The sequence below is a fragment of the Hyla sarda genome, chromosome 4 (assembly GCF_029499605.1).
Source record: "Hyla sarda isolate aHylSar1 chromosome 4, aHylSar1.hap1, whole genome shotgun sequence".
In the NCBI taxonomy this organism is placed as follows: Eukaryota; Metazoa; Chordata; class Amphibia; order Anura; family Hylidae; genus Hyla; species Hyla sarda.
This window is the reverse complement of record NC_079192.1, coordinates 319,583,807-319,600,188: the sequence shown is the minus strand read 5'-3', so window position 1 is coordinate 319,600,188 and position 16,382 is coordinate 319,583,807. Positions and strand designations below refer to the sequence as shown.

General features: G+C 44.8%; 1 protein-coding gene across 7 annotated transcripts in view; it reads right to left on the bottom strand.

Annotated features, from left to right (window-relative positions):
• The window catches only part of NR3C1 (nuclear receptor subfamily 3 group C member 1), a 149,596-nt gene extending 134,739 nt beyond the window's left edge, over positions 1–14,857 (bottom strand). The window contains exons 1-3 of one of the 7 annotated variants that reach the window (XM_056574899.1): positions 14,199–14,366; positions 12,241–12,416; positions 10,699–11,871 (exon numbers count right to left, since the gene is read on the bottom strand). In XM_056574899.1, coding sequence (XP_056430874.1) covers positions 10,699–11,871; positions 12,241–12,242 — 1,175 coding nt within the window. In that variant the 5' untranslated portion in view covers positions 12,243–12,416; positions 14,199–14,366. The other 6 variants (XM_056574900.1, XM_056574902.1, XM_056574898.1 and 3 more) reach the window with 6 other exon arrangements.
• Positions 14,858–16,382: the final 1,525 nt, after the last annotated feature.

Below are 16,382 nucleotides of genomic sequence, written 5' to 3'. Positions count from 1 at the left end.
AATAATATAAGAAAATCACAGTATATTTGGATGAAAAGATACACAGTAGCAAAACAAGCAATAAAACTTAAAAATAAAAAAATTAAATAAAACAATAAAAAAAAAGGGGGGGAGGTTCATAATTAATAATAATAATAGCTGGACACCTATTCCATCATCCATGCAGGGCGCAGCGAGTGGCCTAATCATGGGCCGTGGTGATATTTTACTATTGTGTGACCAGATGTTTTGATTATGTTATTTTTGTCCGCAGAGCTCTATTATGATTTGGTGATTTTCTTTATGTTAGCATGCAGTGTCGTTCACTGAGGTGGACCTAACTTATTACAGTGGGGCATCAGCTATACCGCTTTGATGACTACATTTACACCCCATCTATGTATTATTGACTTACTATGGTAGGTCATTAGTTATACCACTATGTGCACTGCATGACTATATCTATACCATATCTATATTGTTTATATTTAACAATAACGATTGCGGATATAAACCTTTACCTATTTGGTGTATTATTCCGGATTTGTGTCCCCTGAGGACCCCGTAAAGAATATTACGGGTGAAAAGCGTTGGGTTTAGGATACTCCAATAATTGTGCATTTTTCTGTCTTTATCAGAGGTAGATAAATGTTTGTCCGGGTACAATGCTTTGACTATTGATGGTCTATTGGTAAATTGTGGTCACAGCCAAAATTATTGTTATTAATTATGAACCTCCCCTTTGTTTAAACATGTTAAAATATAGTAAAAAAAATCTTTCAAATAGGTGAAGTTTATAAATTATTAAACTTTCCTGGATACATCCCAATCAAAAAGTACACTCAATGTTAAATGATTAAGAGGATTTTTTAGAATCTTGAAATTTTACTTTTTCCTGAAAATTACTACAAGATTTCATAAGAAAGGACTTCACACACAGAAGTATAGTTTATAATAAGTAAACCGTTGCAAAAATATGTTAACACATAGGACATTGCAACACCTTACTAGAATAGTCGAAATGTCCATGGCAGAGAGGCCTGAAAGGCAGTTATCAGCACAAAATACTTGTATAGAATCTCGACAAATCTAAGTCCTAAAAAAGGCCAATGCTCCCAAGTATGTGCATCAACAGATGTTTTATGAAACCTGAACTTTACAACCCTATAGAAAAGGATTTGAATTTCCTTAAAATATTCCTTTCATAATGGTGATCTCATACTTTCAACACAAAACAAAGCTATTACCCAATTGATGTGAGTACAAACAATTTCCATATTAACTTCCTCTTTAGTGACATCACTTCTTATCTTTCTTAGGTTGAGTTCAAAAAAAGTGAACAAGGGCTGTAATGACATCACTGAAAGGATTCCACTCCAATACATGTTAAAAGTACCGTATTTTTCACCCTATAGGACGCAGCGGCGTATAAGACGCACCCAATTTATAGGTGCCAAATCTAAAAAAATAAAGATTCTGAACCCAACAGTGGTCTTCAACCTGCAGACCTCCTGATATTGCAAAACTACAACTCCCAGCATGCCCGGACAGCCGTTGGCTGTCCGGACATGCTGGGAGTTGTAGTTTTGCAACATCTGCAGGTCTGCAGGTTGAAGACCACTGGTATAGGAGGTAGTACTCACTTGTCCTCGCCGCTCCAGACCCGTCACCGGTGCCCTGGATGTCGCTCCATCGCTGTCGCCGCGTCCCCGTGGTGTCCCCGACGCTCCGGACTTCATCCCCGGGATCCACGCTCTCCGTCGCAGTCATCACGCCACTATGCACGATGCTCCTATTGGATGACGGCGTAAGCAACGACGTGATGACGTCGAAGGAGAGCGCAAGGGATCCCGGCACGGAGAAGACACCGAGGAGGCAGGTAAGGTCCCTCCCGGTGTCCTGTAAGCTGTTTGGGATGCCGCGATTTCACCGTGGCGGTCCCGAACAGCCCGACTGAGCAGCCGGGATAGTGTTATTTTCGCTTCAGACGCGGCGGTCAGCTTTGATCGCCGCGTCTGAAGGGTTAATACAGGGCATCACCGCGATCGGTGATGTCCTGTATTAGCGGCGGGTCCGGGCCATTAATGGCCGCAGGTATTCGCCATTTTGGGGAAGAAAAGGAGTGTCTTATACGGCGAAAAATAGGGTAAAAATGAAATTATATATATATATATATATATATATATATATTTTTTTTTTTTTTTATTGATAACTGCTTGGAATACACAGCATCACATGCCACCCTTCTTATTTAAAGGGAATTGGTTATTATGTTTTATCCCTGCAAATTGCTCTTATGGCTGGATAGGTGAAAACAGCACTATTTCTGAAGGTCATCTATATCTCTGTACTTAAAGGGGTACTTCCCAGGAAAAAAAAAAATTTAAATCAACTAATCCTTCCACTCCCACAGCTGCTGTTATGATCCACAGGAAGTTCTTTTCTTATTGAGTTTCCTTTCTGCCTGACCACAGTGCTCTCTGCTGACACCTCTGTCCATTTTAGGATAGTTTTTCTATGGGGATTTGCTCCTTCCTGTGGATCATACAGCAGCTGATAAGTACTGGAAGGATTAAGATTTTTTAATAGAAGTAATTTACAAATCTTTATAAATCTTTTTAATCTTTTTCTTTCTGGTACCAGTTGTTTTAAAAATTTTTTGTTTTCCAGTGGAGTACCCCATTAAATGGGCAGTGTCCAGAGGAAAAGTTGAGAGCACTGTGGTCAGACTGGAAAGAACTTCACAAATTTCTCTGGAGCATACAGCAGCTGATAAGTACTGGAAGGATTAAGATTTTGAAATAGAAGTAATTTACAACTCTGTTAAACTTTCTGGCACCAGTTGATTTAATAACATTTGTTTTCCATCGGAGTACCCCTTTAACTTTTTTAATATCCTTCATAAGAAAATGTTATTTCCTTTTTATAGATATCACGGCTTATAAAATCGTGGCATTGTCCAAGATGAAGCACAGGCATGGACAAAATCCAGTAAGTGAGGGTGGGATAGCACTCCTCTGTGCTCTCTCCTGTCTGATAGGACTCCTCTGTGCTCTCTCCTGTCTGATAGGACTCCTCTGTGCTCTCTCCTGTCTGATAGGACTCCTCTGTGCTCTCTCCTGTCTGATAGGACTCCTCTGTGCTCTCTCCTGTCTGATAGGACTCCTCTGTGCTCTCTCCTGTCTGATAGGACTCCTCTGTGCTCTCTCCTGTCTGATAGGACTCCTCTGTGCTCTCTCCTGTCTGATAGTACTCCTCTGTGCTCTCTCCTGTCTGATAGGACTCCTCTGTGCGCTCTCCTGTCTGATAATACTCCTCTGTGCTCTCTCCTGTCTGATAGGACTCCTCTGTGCTCCCTCCTGTCTGATAGGACTCCTCTGTGCTCTCTCCTGTCTGATAGGACTCCTCTGTGCGCTCTCCTGTCTGATAGGACTCCTCTGTGCTCTCTCCTGTCTAATAGCACTCCTCTGTGCACTCTCCTGTCTGATAGTACTCCTCTGTGCTCTCTCCTGTCTGATAGGACTCCTCTGTGCGCTCTCCTGTCTGATAATACTCCTCTGTGCTCTCTCCTGTCTGATAGGACTCCTCTGTGCTCTCTCCTGTCTGATAGGACTCCTCTGTGCTCCCTCCTGTCTGATAGGACTCCTCTGTGCTCTCTCCTGTCTGATAGGACTCCTCTGTGCGCTCTCCTGTCTGATAATACTCCTCTGTGCTCTCTCCTGTCTGATAGGACTCCTCTGTGCTCTCTCCTGTCTTTTCAGACAGAGGAGTGTTAGCCCAGCCTCATTTACTGGACTTTGTACATGCCTGTGCTTCGGCTTGGACAAAGCCATGATGTTATAAGCCATGATTTCTATAAAAAGGAAGTAAAATTTTCTTATGAAGTATATGAGAAAGGTTAATGTTTCGCCAAAATGTACAACATATAAAAAGTTTTTGTATTTGACAGTGCCCATTTAAAGGTATTCCCCCATAGTCGCCCACAAAGGGTCCATGCACTGAAGCAGTTAGGAGCCCTTTCCAGTATTATGCACCAAGGTTAGTATCCCACAGAATACATAAGAATACCAAGATAAAACCAGTGTTCTTTCACCTATTTAGCCATAAATGGAATCTGTGGGAGGTAAAACATTGTAACTGATTCACCTTTATGTTATCTCATGGTTTCTATAGATAAGAAAACTTTCAACGCTTGATGCTTTTAGATGCTTCTAAATGGTGTAAATCTTCTTCAGAAAAATCAATGTTACTTTTCTTTACTAGGTGTTTTTTAGATAAATAGGGGCAATTAATCAAAATATGAAAACATGTAGAGGAAGAGTGGTGCAGTTGCCTATAGCAACAAATTAGATTGCTTCTTTAATTTTTTTAAAAGGTCTTGTAAAAGTAGCAATCTGATGGTTGCTATGGACAACTGCTCCACTTTTCCTCTGCACAGGTTTTGATAATTCTCCCCCATAGTTCTTGTATGAAGATGGACACAATGCATCTAGTTTCTGGTCTGCCTGTCCTTAGATAATAAATACAATATTGCTTTCTTGGTGGGTATGTCAGGCTGCCCACCATGTATGCACCCTGCTCTCTGCACTTATGGACGGCACATTAAACCTGCAACCTCCACTGTCTTAGGGTATGTTCACACTACAGAGTGTGAACGGAATATCCGCTCACTAAATTCAGCAAGCGGAGATTCAGACTGGCAGCCAGCAGCGGCGGAAGGACCACGCGGCACTGCGCCGTCACCATTGACAGCTATGCAGTGCTCGCGGACTTCCGCGCAAAGAATGAACATGTTCTTTCTTTGCGCGGAAATGTCCGCCGCTGAAATTCCGCAGTGTGAACAGGTGTTGCAGAGACCCATTCACACTAATGTTAAGTTCACACTGCGGAATTCCGCGGGGAATTCCGTAGTGTGAACATACCCTTAGGGGCTCTTCATCGCATTGGGATGCTGTCAAAAACATACTCAAATGTATATAGCAGTGTAGCCATAGGGTTCAACAGACCAAACCTTATCTGCTTGTAACTACGTTTTGTCTGGTTTATGGCAATATACACCTTTTGCAGAGCATAAATGGTAGACAGCGCTGTTGTGTCACACAAACAAAAGCTTTACCGGCCATTGGACTCTATGGCTATGCTGTAGGCATGTCGCAGTATACATAGGAACACATTTGTGTTGGCATACCCATGGCATACTGCCAAGACAAAACGTATACAGCTTCAAAGGCACATACTTATAATGCATGAGAGGATGAAACAGGATCCAGGGAAACATTGTTTCATCTGAGCTTTAAAAATAAAGGTGGAAACAATATGAAGGATGATTTCTCAAACTTGTGCAAAGGGAAAAAAAAAAAAAAAACAGTTGCCCATAGCAACCAGATTGATTCTTTAATAAAATATAAAAATCAAAAAAAGAGAATAAAAGAAGTGATTTGATTGGTTGCTATGGGAAACTGCCTCTCTTTTCCTCTTTGAAAACAATAAGTTTAATTCTCTCATAACCACTTTAAAAGGGCATATTCTGGACTAGATAAACATAGATTAAAGACAGCACCTCACCTGTCCCCAGGTTGCTATATCCACTTCAATAGAACGAAGCTGCAATACAGACACAGACAAACTGAGGACTAGTAAGGCACTGTTACTGGAAGAAAGCAGCTATGTTTTTCTAATCCTGGTCCCTTGTATCGCTACTATAGAAGTCCGCAGTGTAGCCCAGGTCTAACACTGCTGAAGTAACAATCTACATAACACCTTGACCCGGTCATTTGTTAGGTTATGGGATCAGTAAGAATTGTTTACTGCCACTCAGACAAAAGTCACCAGAAATAAAAGCAGTCATGCAGAGTGCGTGCCTCCAGCCCGGTGATATTCCACTGCACGCCCCAAACACCCAAAGGAGATAAAACACAGATCATTACTGGATGTGTGGCAATCGCTCAGTATCTCAGGACAAGTCTTGCAATACGCAGCATCGGGAAGTAGTGAGGAGGATGAGGAGGGGGAGGAGGAGTGTGGTCTCTGCAGAATACAACTGTTCATTCATTTCTCAGACAAAAACTATTTGTTGCCTTAAAAAGGTGCGCTCAGCTCACCGGGCCTCCTACGTTATGCAAAGAACATGAGCTAAGCGACAGAATGCATTTCTCTGTAATTTTCCTGCAACATGGTTACAAGGAAATGCATCAGTAACTATGGTACAACATGTACTTCTCATAGAGGTCATTTTCACACAGGAAAGGCAGGAAATCCCTGAAGTGTAAAGAGTCCACTGTATGCAGCTCCATATTGGAACCATGTGCATGTTAGTATATCAGTCAAACATATTACGTAGTGCTGTCCAAGGATGAAAATCACTCACTATGGGAAAACGTATTGCCTTATCTCACACATACACACGACGATCAATCTATGGAAAACCAAAGGCTGCGGGGCTAACCAGTAGCCAAAATCGATTTTTCCAGACTATTACATTTATAATGCAGCATATTTTGTAAATGTAACATATGCTGCCTATGCATCCACTTTAACCTTATTTTTCAAAAAACTGGACACTGATCATTTAAGGGGTTGTCTGGATTTTTAAAAAATGTTTATTTTAAATAATATGGTTAGCCTGCCTAACAAAACCTTTAATTCGCCTTCCTTCATAATCTCCGGTAACAGGGCACCCTGGAGCTGCAGAGTGTAGTGTCTGCAGCTGGGGCAACTCACAGTGTCCAATCACTGGTCGAGGAGGGACACCGCTGCGGCCAGCGGAGGAGCGGCACTGTGGCGTCATATCTACAGCTCTGGCTGGAAGCAGAATGTAAGCAGAGACCAGCAAGGAGCAGCGTCCACCACCGCATGGAGTGGTGGTTGACACGCACCCTCCATGCATCTCTATGGGAGAGCCAGAAATACAGCTCTCGATACAGCGGAGTGGTGGGCGCCTCATACATTAGAAGAGACAGCACGCCGAGAAGGAGATCAGATGGGGTTGGTCCCCCGTGAACAGACACTTAGCCCCTATACCGGGCATAGGGGATAAGTAGTTAAAGGGGTATTCTGCCCATAGTCATCTTATCCCCTATCCAAAGTATAGTGGATAAGATGTCTGATCACAGAGGGTCTAGCCGCTGGGGACCCTACGAAATCCGTCCCGGGACCCCAGAAATCTGCTGCGCTGGATGACTGGCGACCACAGCCATTACCCCCCTCCTATAGACATTAATAGATGGGGCATGACGACCACTGTGGTCGCACCCCCCTTTGGATAGGGGACAAGATGTCTAGGGGCACAGTTCCCCTTTTCTATCTTTTCCTTAAAGGGGTACTCTTGTGCTAAACATCTTATCCCCTATCAAAAGGATAGGGATAAGATGTTAGATCACGGGAATCCTGCCGCTGGGCCCCCCGCGATCTCTCCTGCAGCACCCCTGTTTTTCAGCTGCACAGAGCCGCCACACCCCCTCCCATAGACTTGCATTGAGGGGGTGGGGCGTGACGTCACCATACTCCATCCCCTGCACCGCCTGTCATCAGCCACAGAGCAATCCTCGCTCTGTGCAGTTGAAAAATGGGGGTGCTGCAGGAAAGATCGCGGGGTTTTGATAGGGGATAAGATGTTTAGCGCCGAAGTACCCCTTTAAACTATTAAACCTTTAAATTATTGTGTGGAAATGTTAAACACAGTCAACTTCTTTGAAATTATGCTTTTCTGTTAACATTCATATAAGAAGATCATTTGTCGATAAATTTCACCTGAAAAATGGTTGGTTGAAATAGTCCATTTTTGTCAACTTTGATGTATACTATAAAAGAGGTTTTCTACGCAAGCAAAAGGTTTTACACCAGAATGGGGTTCTAATAATAATAAAAAAAAAAAAAAGCAACCATACTCCCCTGCACTAATCTACCGCAGCTGCGGTTTTCTGCTGCTCATCGTGATGAATTTGTTGTTCCTGGATGAAGTCAATCCCTGGCTCGGATGGGTCACCAATGCAGAGACTGGCTAAACAAACATTTTCAACAGGAACAAAAAGTCATCAAAGGCAATAAGTAGCAAGGACCGGAAGCTTCAAAAACAGCAGCTGTAGGGGATAGGGGTAGGCAAGTATGGTTGCTTTTTATTTTAAAAATCAACCCAATTTAAGTATATAACCCCTTTAAAACTATCTGCACAAAATGTAATGGTATTTATCAGCAAATCCATAAAAGACAACATCAATGACGTATGGATGATTATTGGGTTAAACTGATTATGAGTCAGCAAATAAATATTTATGAGCTTGGCCTTAAATTATGATTCATGCAGCATATATATGAAGAATCTATACTGATGGCGTTGTGTAGGTAAAAATATTTGTAGCAAAGCGTCATACCATCAGCACAACCTGCTCATATAATAGCCTTTCAGCCTGGCATCAGAGAAAAGTGACCTTGCTATCTATTGAAGCCACTGTTCCATTCTTATTCTCCAACCTGCATGAAAATCAAGCCTTGACTATGATGGTTGCTATGAACACCACAAGCACTTTTCTCGGAGGCAGTGACGATACACGTATTAAAAGACATATACAAGGGTGTAAGCAGGGTGTCCACCTCTGTAATCATGTTTTCATTTTCCAATGTAACTGACATGAAATATAAAGTAACTAAACCTCCTATATTTTGTTTCTACAGTTCCAATATTTCAGTCATATTACCATCTGCCTGTCCCTAACTTCTTGTAACCAACCAAATTAATAATAGTGAGAAGTGGACAGGTGACTGGAGTTGTAGTAGTGGAAATTATGACAGGATCCGCTCACACAGTTTTTCAATCTGTTACCATACAGACACTTAAGCTATGTTCACACAGCGGAATGTCTGCCCAAAATATTTCCGAGTGGACATTCTAAAGACAGCCAGCTAAACATGTCAACGTTAGGACTGCTCAGAAATGCGCCACCTCCATAGGTGGAAATTCATTGCTAAGCATATGCCATATGACATGTCAATTCTCTCTGAATAGGCCGAAATCGAAATTTGCATGCCAGATGTTTCGCCATGTGCACGGTGCAGCAGTATCCCATTTAAAACAATGGGACTCTACCTTTAAATCACAATTGGATCCTCCAAGACAGAGAAGTAAGAGAAGTACAAGTGTTCATTTACATTTCTCATCAACTGTTGTTTTGAATTCAATTCAATTTTTTAGCTAAATTCAGAAATAGATTCAAAAGTTTTTTTAATAGTTGTTGGAAAATCTTCTTGCTGAATCCACTTCTGGCTTTGGTAAAGCACAAAAAATTGCAGAGTCATTTTAAAAAACAAAACAAAAAAACATGCTGTGTATGAACCCCGTCAAAGGGATGTCCCAACATTTCATGCTTTTGGATTAGTCCAGGATCCCCGCAGGTATGGTGGCTGCTTGTAGTCTACAGTATCCAGGTGCAACCCACTCTCCTCCCCTGTGCGTGTAGGTAAACTGCGCATAGCCATCCTGTCAATTAAAAACCATGTATGCGAAGTCCCACTGCAGAGAAGAGACTCGCTATACTGCAACAACTGTGCATGCTGGGCCAGAAAGACAACAAACTACGGCACCATGTAAGCAAGGGTAATGTCAAACTGAAAGGAGTATTAATGGGAGTGATATCTCCTGATGCATTCATTTCTATTATTTAGATGTATCTGCCAAGGGTCATAAATGGGCCATGAATGCGATTGTGGGAATACCACTTTAAGAGATACCTTGGAAAAGCCAGAGTTTGAACTGTACTACCATAGTTTAAAAAGACCAATGACAAAGCAGAACAAGTTCTATTTTCACCCATTCATACCACAGCATCTCATGTATTTGAAGGATTCCTGGGCACATGGCTGTGTAGACACAGACGCAGCTATAGACATAGAATTAACCCTCTCTTGCTGGAATCATCACTGTTAAAATAAAAATGTATATTTACAGAAGGTCATCTCACAATAAGACACTGTTTTCAATACTTCAACTTTCCTTCAAGCCTGCTCTTACAATAACAAATCATATGCCAACATAGTGGTGCCCACCAAAGAGATTGCCATAACTATTAGATGTCTAAAGTAAGGAATGCTGTAGCCTTTAGTTTTCTGATACAATTTACATCTAGCATTTCAGAACTCTGCAACCTATTCTTCTAGACATGACCACAGATCTATAAATTCATTGTAATAAATAATGTATAGAATCTATATAAACAGTGAGCGCAGCGCCTGAAAGCTGGAGCCCTTAGTAAATATAACAAAGGTTGATCATTTGCAAAACGCAGTGTCACCATACAAGATTTATTCTGCCAAACATAAAAGAAGCGGCCGGGAAAACAAACAACTGGCTGCGCCTTTTACGTGCAATCTTCCCTGTGTAATATTAACCAATTTTCAGCAACAACATGAATTTGCTCCCTAAGCATAGCACTGGAAGTTTACCAGGTAACAACCTGACTGGAGAACTTTAACCCAATCGCTGCCCATGTAGTAAGATGTTGCCGCATCGTTTCAGCGCCATCTGTATGGTGCATTAAAATGATACAATTTACCTTTGAGTTTTATCTACCCAGTGTTCCCCTACCCGTGGCACCGGGCATGACTGGAGTTGTAGTTTTGCAACAGCTGAAAGCCACAGGGTGGGAAACACAGTCACATGTAAAACAAATACGGTAAAAATACACAGGATGTGTCCAGACGACAGGGACTATAAATATATAAACTTACCTGGAGTAGCCATTTGAAAAGACAGGCCTGCCTGGATAATTTACATTCCCCAGGATACTGTCGTCCCCAGTCCCATGGCACCTACTCCAAGCATCTGAAATGACGGACATTTGTGTGCCCAAAGTAAAAATTGGCTTCTGATCTGGCTGTTTCTGAGAGATGGGGGAAGTGTTCAAGTCATAGTGGTACATTTGCCCCCCTGAAGTGCTGACCCCATGCACAGAAATTGCTGATGTCTTGTTACCAAATCCAGAAAAATGACCAGCACAATAAACTGGACTAAACTTTTCCTGTTTTACCACCCCTGGTGTACACAGCTCTATAAAGTCTTCTTTTTCAGTCTTGACTTGAGACAAATGAAGTCCAGAGCTGGGCTGTAGTAAGTCCCCTACCCGATCCCCTGCTTTGGGTGTACAATCCTGCAGAAGGAGAGGTTTGCAGTCCTCATTAACTGCACCGGACCTTAAAAGAAAATCATCATCAGTGGTCATAGGAGAAAGCAAGCCAACTGCGTCGTCTTCAAAGATAGGGTCCAATGCCCATGGACTGCCCTTATTATCCCTGGGTGAATCTGGGGGCAGGTCTAGATCCTGTAAAAGGTCAAAGGTGCTTTGGTCTTTGGAATACAACTTGGCAACGCTGCTCCCAATGTTGCCCCCCTGACCCTGTACAGAAGGGCTTGCTTGGGTAGACAAATCACCTTTGACGCCACCTTTGTCTTCTAGGCCCTCTGGCACTTTATCGGGTACAGGTGGCTTTGTCTGAAGACTGGCAATGCTCTCTTCCAAAAGCCTAAAATCCGTTTCTGTTGCTGGGACTCCGAGTGGAGCCTGCTGAGGATAACCAAGTTCGTTGCCCATTACTTTTGTGTCTGGCTCCCCCATATAGAGTCCCATTGAGAGTGAGACTGCCTTGGACAGGTCTGGCTGAGGCACATTGCCCAGACCATTTGCTGGGTCCAGTTGTTGTTGCTGCTGCTGCTGCTGTCTTGTGTCTGGCAGTGCTGCAGGTGGTGTTGCACAAGAAGTAGAAATGTTCACGCAGGCTCCGCCTCTGTAGTTTGTAAATAAATCAATCACGTTCCCGGTCTTCTCGCTGTAATGTGCGCTCTTCACAGCCTGAGATCCATTGGGTGGCTTTAATAGATCTTTGGGATCCATCGAGTACCGACGCCTGCGAGGTGACAGGGAGAAAAAGAAAGTGGAGTTAAAAACCAACAAACGTGACTAGCACTACGCTTGCCTCTGTTTATGTCTTCATTCTCTGGAATAAGACTGTACAGTAAATGGGAGAACAAGATTACTGCAATAATATCAGTACTAAGAATGAGGCACTGAAAAAAGTATGTGCAAACAGGAAGGCTGAAATGTTAACCCTGCACAAGATAACCTTGTGGAAACCAAGCCAGCATAGTCATCAATGCTAAACAGATGCTGCCTGCAATGCCACGCTATACTTCAGCCGGATCGTATATTCATTATATACAGTCTGGCTCTGATCTCATGACTTTACTGAAGAAGATATACATGAAAACAAACATACATTGTGCCGTGTCTCTAATAGAGAAGAAGCCATGCAGATCACAACTTCCTAATCTCCCATACGTTTGGATACGCTGCTCCTGCTCTATAGCATAATAAAGCAGTCCATTAAGTCAATTGCAGATTGTCGCTAAGTCCTCGGCTGAGTACCCAGCTGCTCGATGCCATCAAGTGGTTCTATTGAGTTCGGTAGATAAATACATAGAAACATCAGAGGGGAGATCAGATAGTTTGTTGTTTTTTATCCCCACACTTCAAGAATATACTGAAGGATCAAGCCTTTCTGTGCGTGGTGCCAAACTACAACTCCCATCATGCCCTGACAGCCGTCACATAGTCACTCGCCAGTAATGATCTAGGGCAGTGGTCTTCAACCTGCGGACCTCCAGATGTTGCAAAACTACAACTCCCAGCATGCCCGGACAGCCGTTGGCTGTCCGGGCATGCTGGGAGTTGTAGTTTTGCAACATCTGGAGGTCCGCAGGTTGAAGACCACTGATCTAGGGCAGTGTTTCCCAACCAGTATGCCTTCAGCTGTAGAAAAACTACAACTCCCAGCATGCCCTGACAGCTTTCACATAGTCACTCGCCAGTAATGATCTAAAGCAGTGGTCTTCAACCTGCGGACCTCCAGATGTTGCAAAACTACAACTCCCAGCATGCCCAGACAGCCGTTGGCTGTCCAGGCATGCTGTGAGTTGTAGTTTGGCAACATCTGGAGGTCCGCAGGTTGAAGACCACTGATCTAGGGCAGTGTAGAAAAACTACAACTCCCAGCATTGCCACCAGTGCATGGCTCTCAGCGTTTCTACAAGCCCTAGTATTAGTGAGAGTTGTAGTCAGATCACTGATCTAGATATTCAACTTTACCAAAACTACAACTCCCAGGATTCCCTGACAGCCTTCAGCACAGTCTTTAGTTGTCAGGGCATGATAGGAGTTGTAGTTTGGCAAGAGACAATTATCTAGATTGGTAATACTCCTACAACCCTAAGGGATACTGGGGCTTGTACAGCCAGCCATTGGCTATCCGGGCATGCTGGGAGTTGTAGTTTTACAACAGCTGGAAGCACACTGGTTGGGAAAATGACCCAGATCATTGGTGTGAGGGCATCCAGTGATCCTGCTACAACCCTAAGGGATACTGGGGGTTGTAGAGCCATTGGCTATCCGGGCATGCTGGGAGTTGTAGTTTTACAACAGCTGGAGGCACACTGGTTGGGAAAATGACCCAGATCATTGGTGTGAGGGCATCCAGTGATCCTGCTACAACCCTAAGAGATACTGGGGGTTGAAGTTCTGCAACAGCTGGATAGCTGCCGGACGGGAAACACGTGACAGGGATAGGTTATGAAACAGTATATACACATATATAGCCCGAGCAGCATAAGGCTGATGTAATATCTCTCCATTAAATGTAGCAGCTGTGACAAAAATGTCAAAGAATTGTTTTCTTATTAACCCAGAGAGCACCGCCTGGACTGTGACACCATAGACAGGAGGGCTGGCTGTATCCTGGGGGGTCATGTGACCTCCCCCCCATACATTATGGCCCCATAGTAACCCGTGTACACAGCACAACAACAGTGAGAAAGTTTCCCCCAGCGCTCCGCACACCCCGGGGCACATACACACCCCCCTTCTCCGTACAGTACACAACAGGCGGCTATTAATACAAGCAGCCAGGGCGTGACGTCACGTGCGGGACCCGCCCCGCCCCCCAGCTCGAGCCGCTGTCAGCACGGAGGAAACAAACAGCTTTTCCTCCGTCACGGGGGCATTCAGCGTGCGGTGACGTCACGGCTCACCAACCTGTGGCTCCTGACTACAACCCCCAGCGGACGGTGGGAGTAGTGAGTCACGGCACAGGCCCGTACAGTGTAGTAGTGGTAACACCGCCAGCAGGGCGGGAAGGGAAAAGTTCTCTACAGCCGGAGTGTCAGCTCTTGGGCTCCATACCAATGACCGGGAAGTTGCGCGGCGTCCACATTAACCCGAGAAGTTGCGGCCACTGCGGTTTGTGGGGGCACGGTTCTGGCGTGGGAGAGTTTGCCCTTCAGCCGCCATTCGTGCACCGGAGGGTGTGCGGTAACGTCGCGTCTGAGCAGCGCGGAACTTCCCCGGTGTGTACACGTACAAGAGTGAGGAGCGGCTCCCCGGGCTCATGGCCGCGCTCGTCCCGTCACACACGCCTGCCCAGCTGTCCCCCCAGCCCCGCTGACACTTACTGCTTCCGGCCTCACGCTCCGGGCATGGCTCTCTGTGCGGCTCCTGCGGGTGGACGGTGCCCCCTCGGTGCGGCGTTCACAGCGTCCCCTGTGCTCGGTGCAGACAGCAGAGGCGCCCTCGGGCTTGGGAGCCGCCTATCCCGGACATGTAGGGAGGAGAGAGGGAGAGGGCGGCCGCCCGGCGGAGGGGGCTCTGCGTGCAGGCAGAGGAGGGACGAGAGGCTGAGCCAGCGAGCGGGGAACGCTGCAACCTGTTGGCTGCTGCCGGCAACTACAGCGTCCTCCCCGGCCCTCATCCCCTGCACGGCGGACCGGTCACACCAGGCGCCTCGTACAATCCGCACCGCATGCGATAGAGAGCCGCGATCTGCCCCATATAGGGGTCCGAGTTATCCGACCTATACAGCCCGAGCCTGGGGAGAGTCAACATCTCCATGTCCTGTCAGTGACTGGAAACACTCCTGTCTACAACCGCGGAAGTGTACAATGTGCCCCTCTACTTCTATATACAGTCAGAAGTGTACCATGTGCCCCCTCTACTTCTATATACAGTCAGAAGTGTACCATGTGCCCCCTCTACTTCTATATACAGTCAGAAGTGTACCATCTGCCCCCTCTACTTCTATATACAGTCAGAGGTGTACCATCTGCCCCCTCTACTTCTATATACAGTCAGAGGTGTACCATCTGCCCCCTCTACTTCTATATACAGTCAGAGGTGTACCATGTGCCCCCTCTACTTCTATATACAGTCAGAGGTGTACCATGTGCCCCCTCTACTTCTATATACATTCAGAGGTGTACCTGTACCATCTGCCCCCTCTACTTCTATATACAGTCAGAGGTGTACCATGTGCCCCCTCTACTATATACATTCAGAGGTGTACCATCTGCACCCTCTACTTCTATATACAGTCAGAGGTGTACCATCTGCACCCTCTACTTCTATATACAGTCAGAGGTGTACCATGTGCCCCCTCTACTTCTATATACATTCATTGGTGTACCATCTGCCCCCTCTACTTCTATATACATTCATTGGTGTACCATGTGCCCCCTCTACTTCTATATACAGTCAGAGGTGTACCATGTGCCCCCTCTACTTCTATATACATTCATCGGTGTACCATCTGCCCCCTCTACTTCTATATACAGTCAGAGGTGTACCATCTGCCCCCTCTACTTCTATATACAGTCAGAGGTGTACCATGTGCCCCCTCTACTTCTATATACAGTCAGAGGTGTACCATGTGCCACCTCTACTTCTATATACAGTCAGAGGTGTACCATGTGCCCCCTCTACTTCTATATACATTCATTGGTGTACCATGTGCCCCCTCTACTTCTATATACATTCAGAGGTGTACCATCTGCACCCTCTACTTCTATATACAGTCAGAGGTGTACCATCTGCACCCTCTACTTCTATATACAGTCAGAGGTGTACCATGTGCCCCCTCTACTTCTATATACATTCATTGGTGTACCATCTGCCCCCTCTACTTCTATATACATTCATTGGTGTACCATGTGCCCCCTCTACTTCTATATACATTCATTGGTGTACCATCTGCCCCCTCTACTTCTATATACATTCGGAGGTGTACCATGTGCCCCCTCTACTTCTATATACAGTCAGAGGTGTACCATGTGCCCCCTCTACTTCTATATACATTCATCGGTGTACCATCTGCCCCCTCTACTTCTATATACATACAGAGGTGTACCATGTGCCCCCTCTACTTCTATATACATTCAGAGGTGTACCATCTGCACCCTCTACTTCTATATACAGTCAGAGGTGTACCATCTGCCCCCTCTACTTCTATATACATTCAGAGGTGTACCATCTGCCCCCTCTACTTCTATATACAGTCAGAGGTGTACCATCTGCCCCTCTACTTCTATATACATT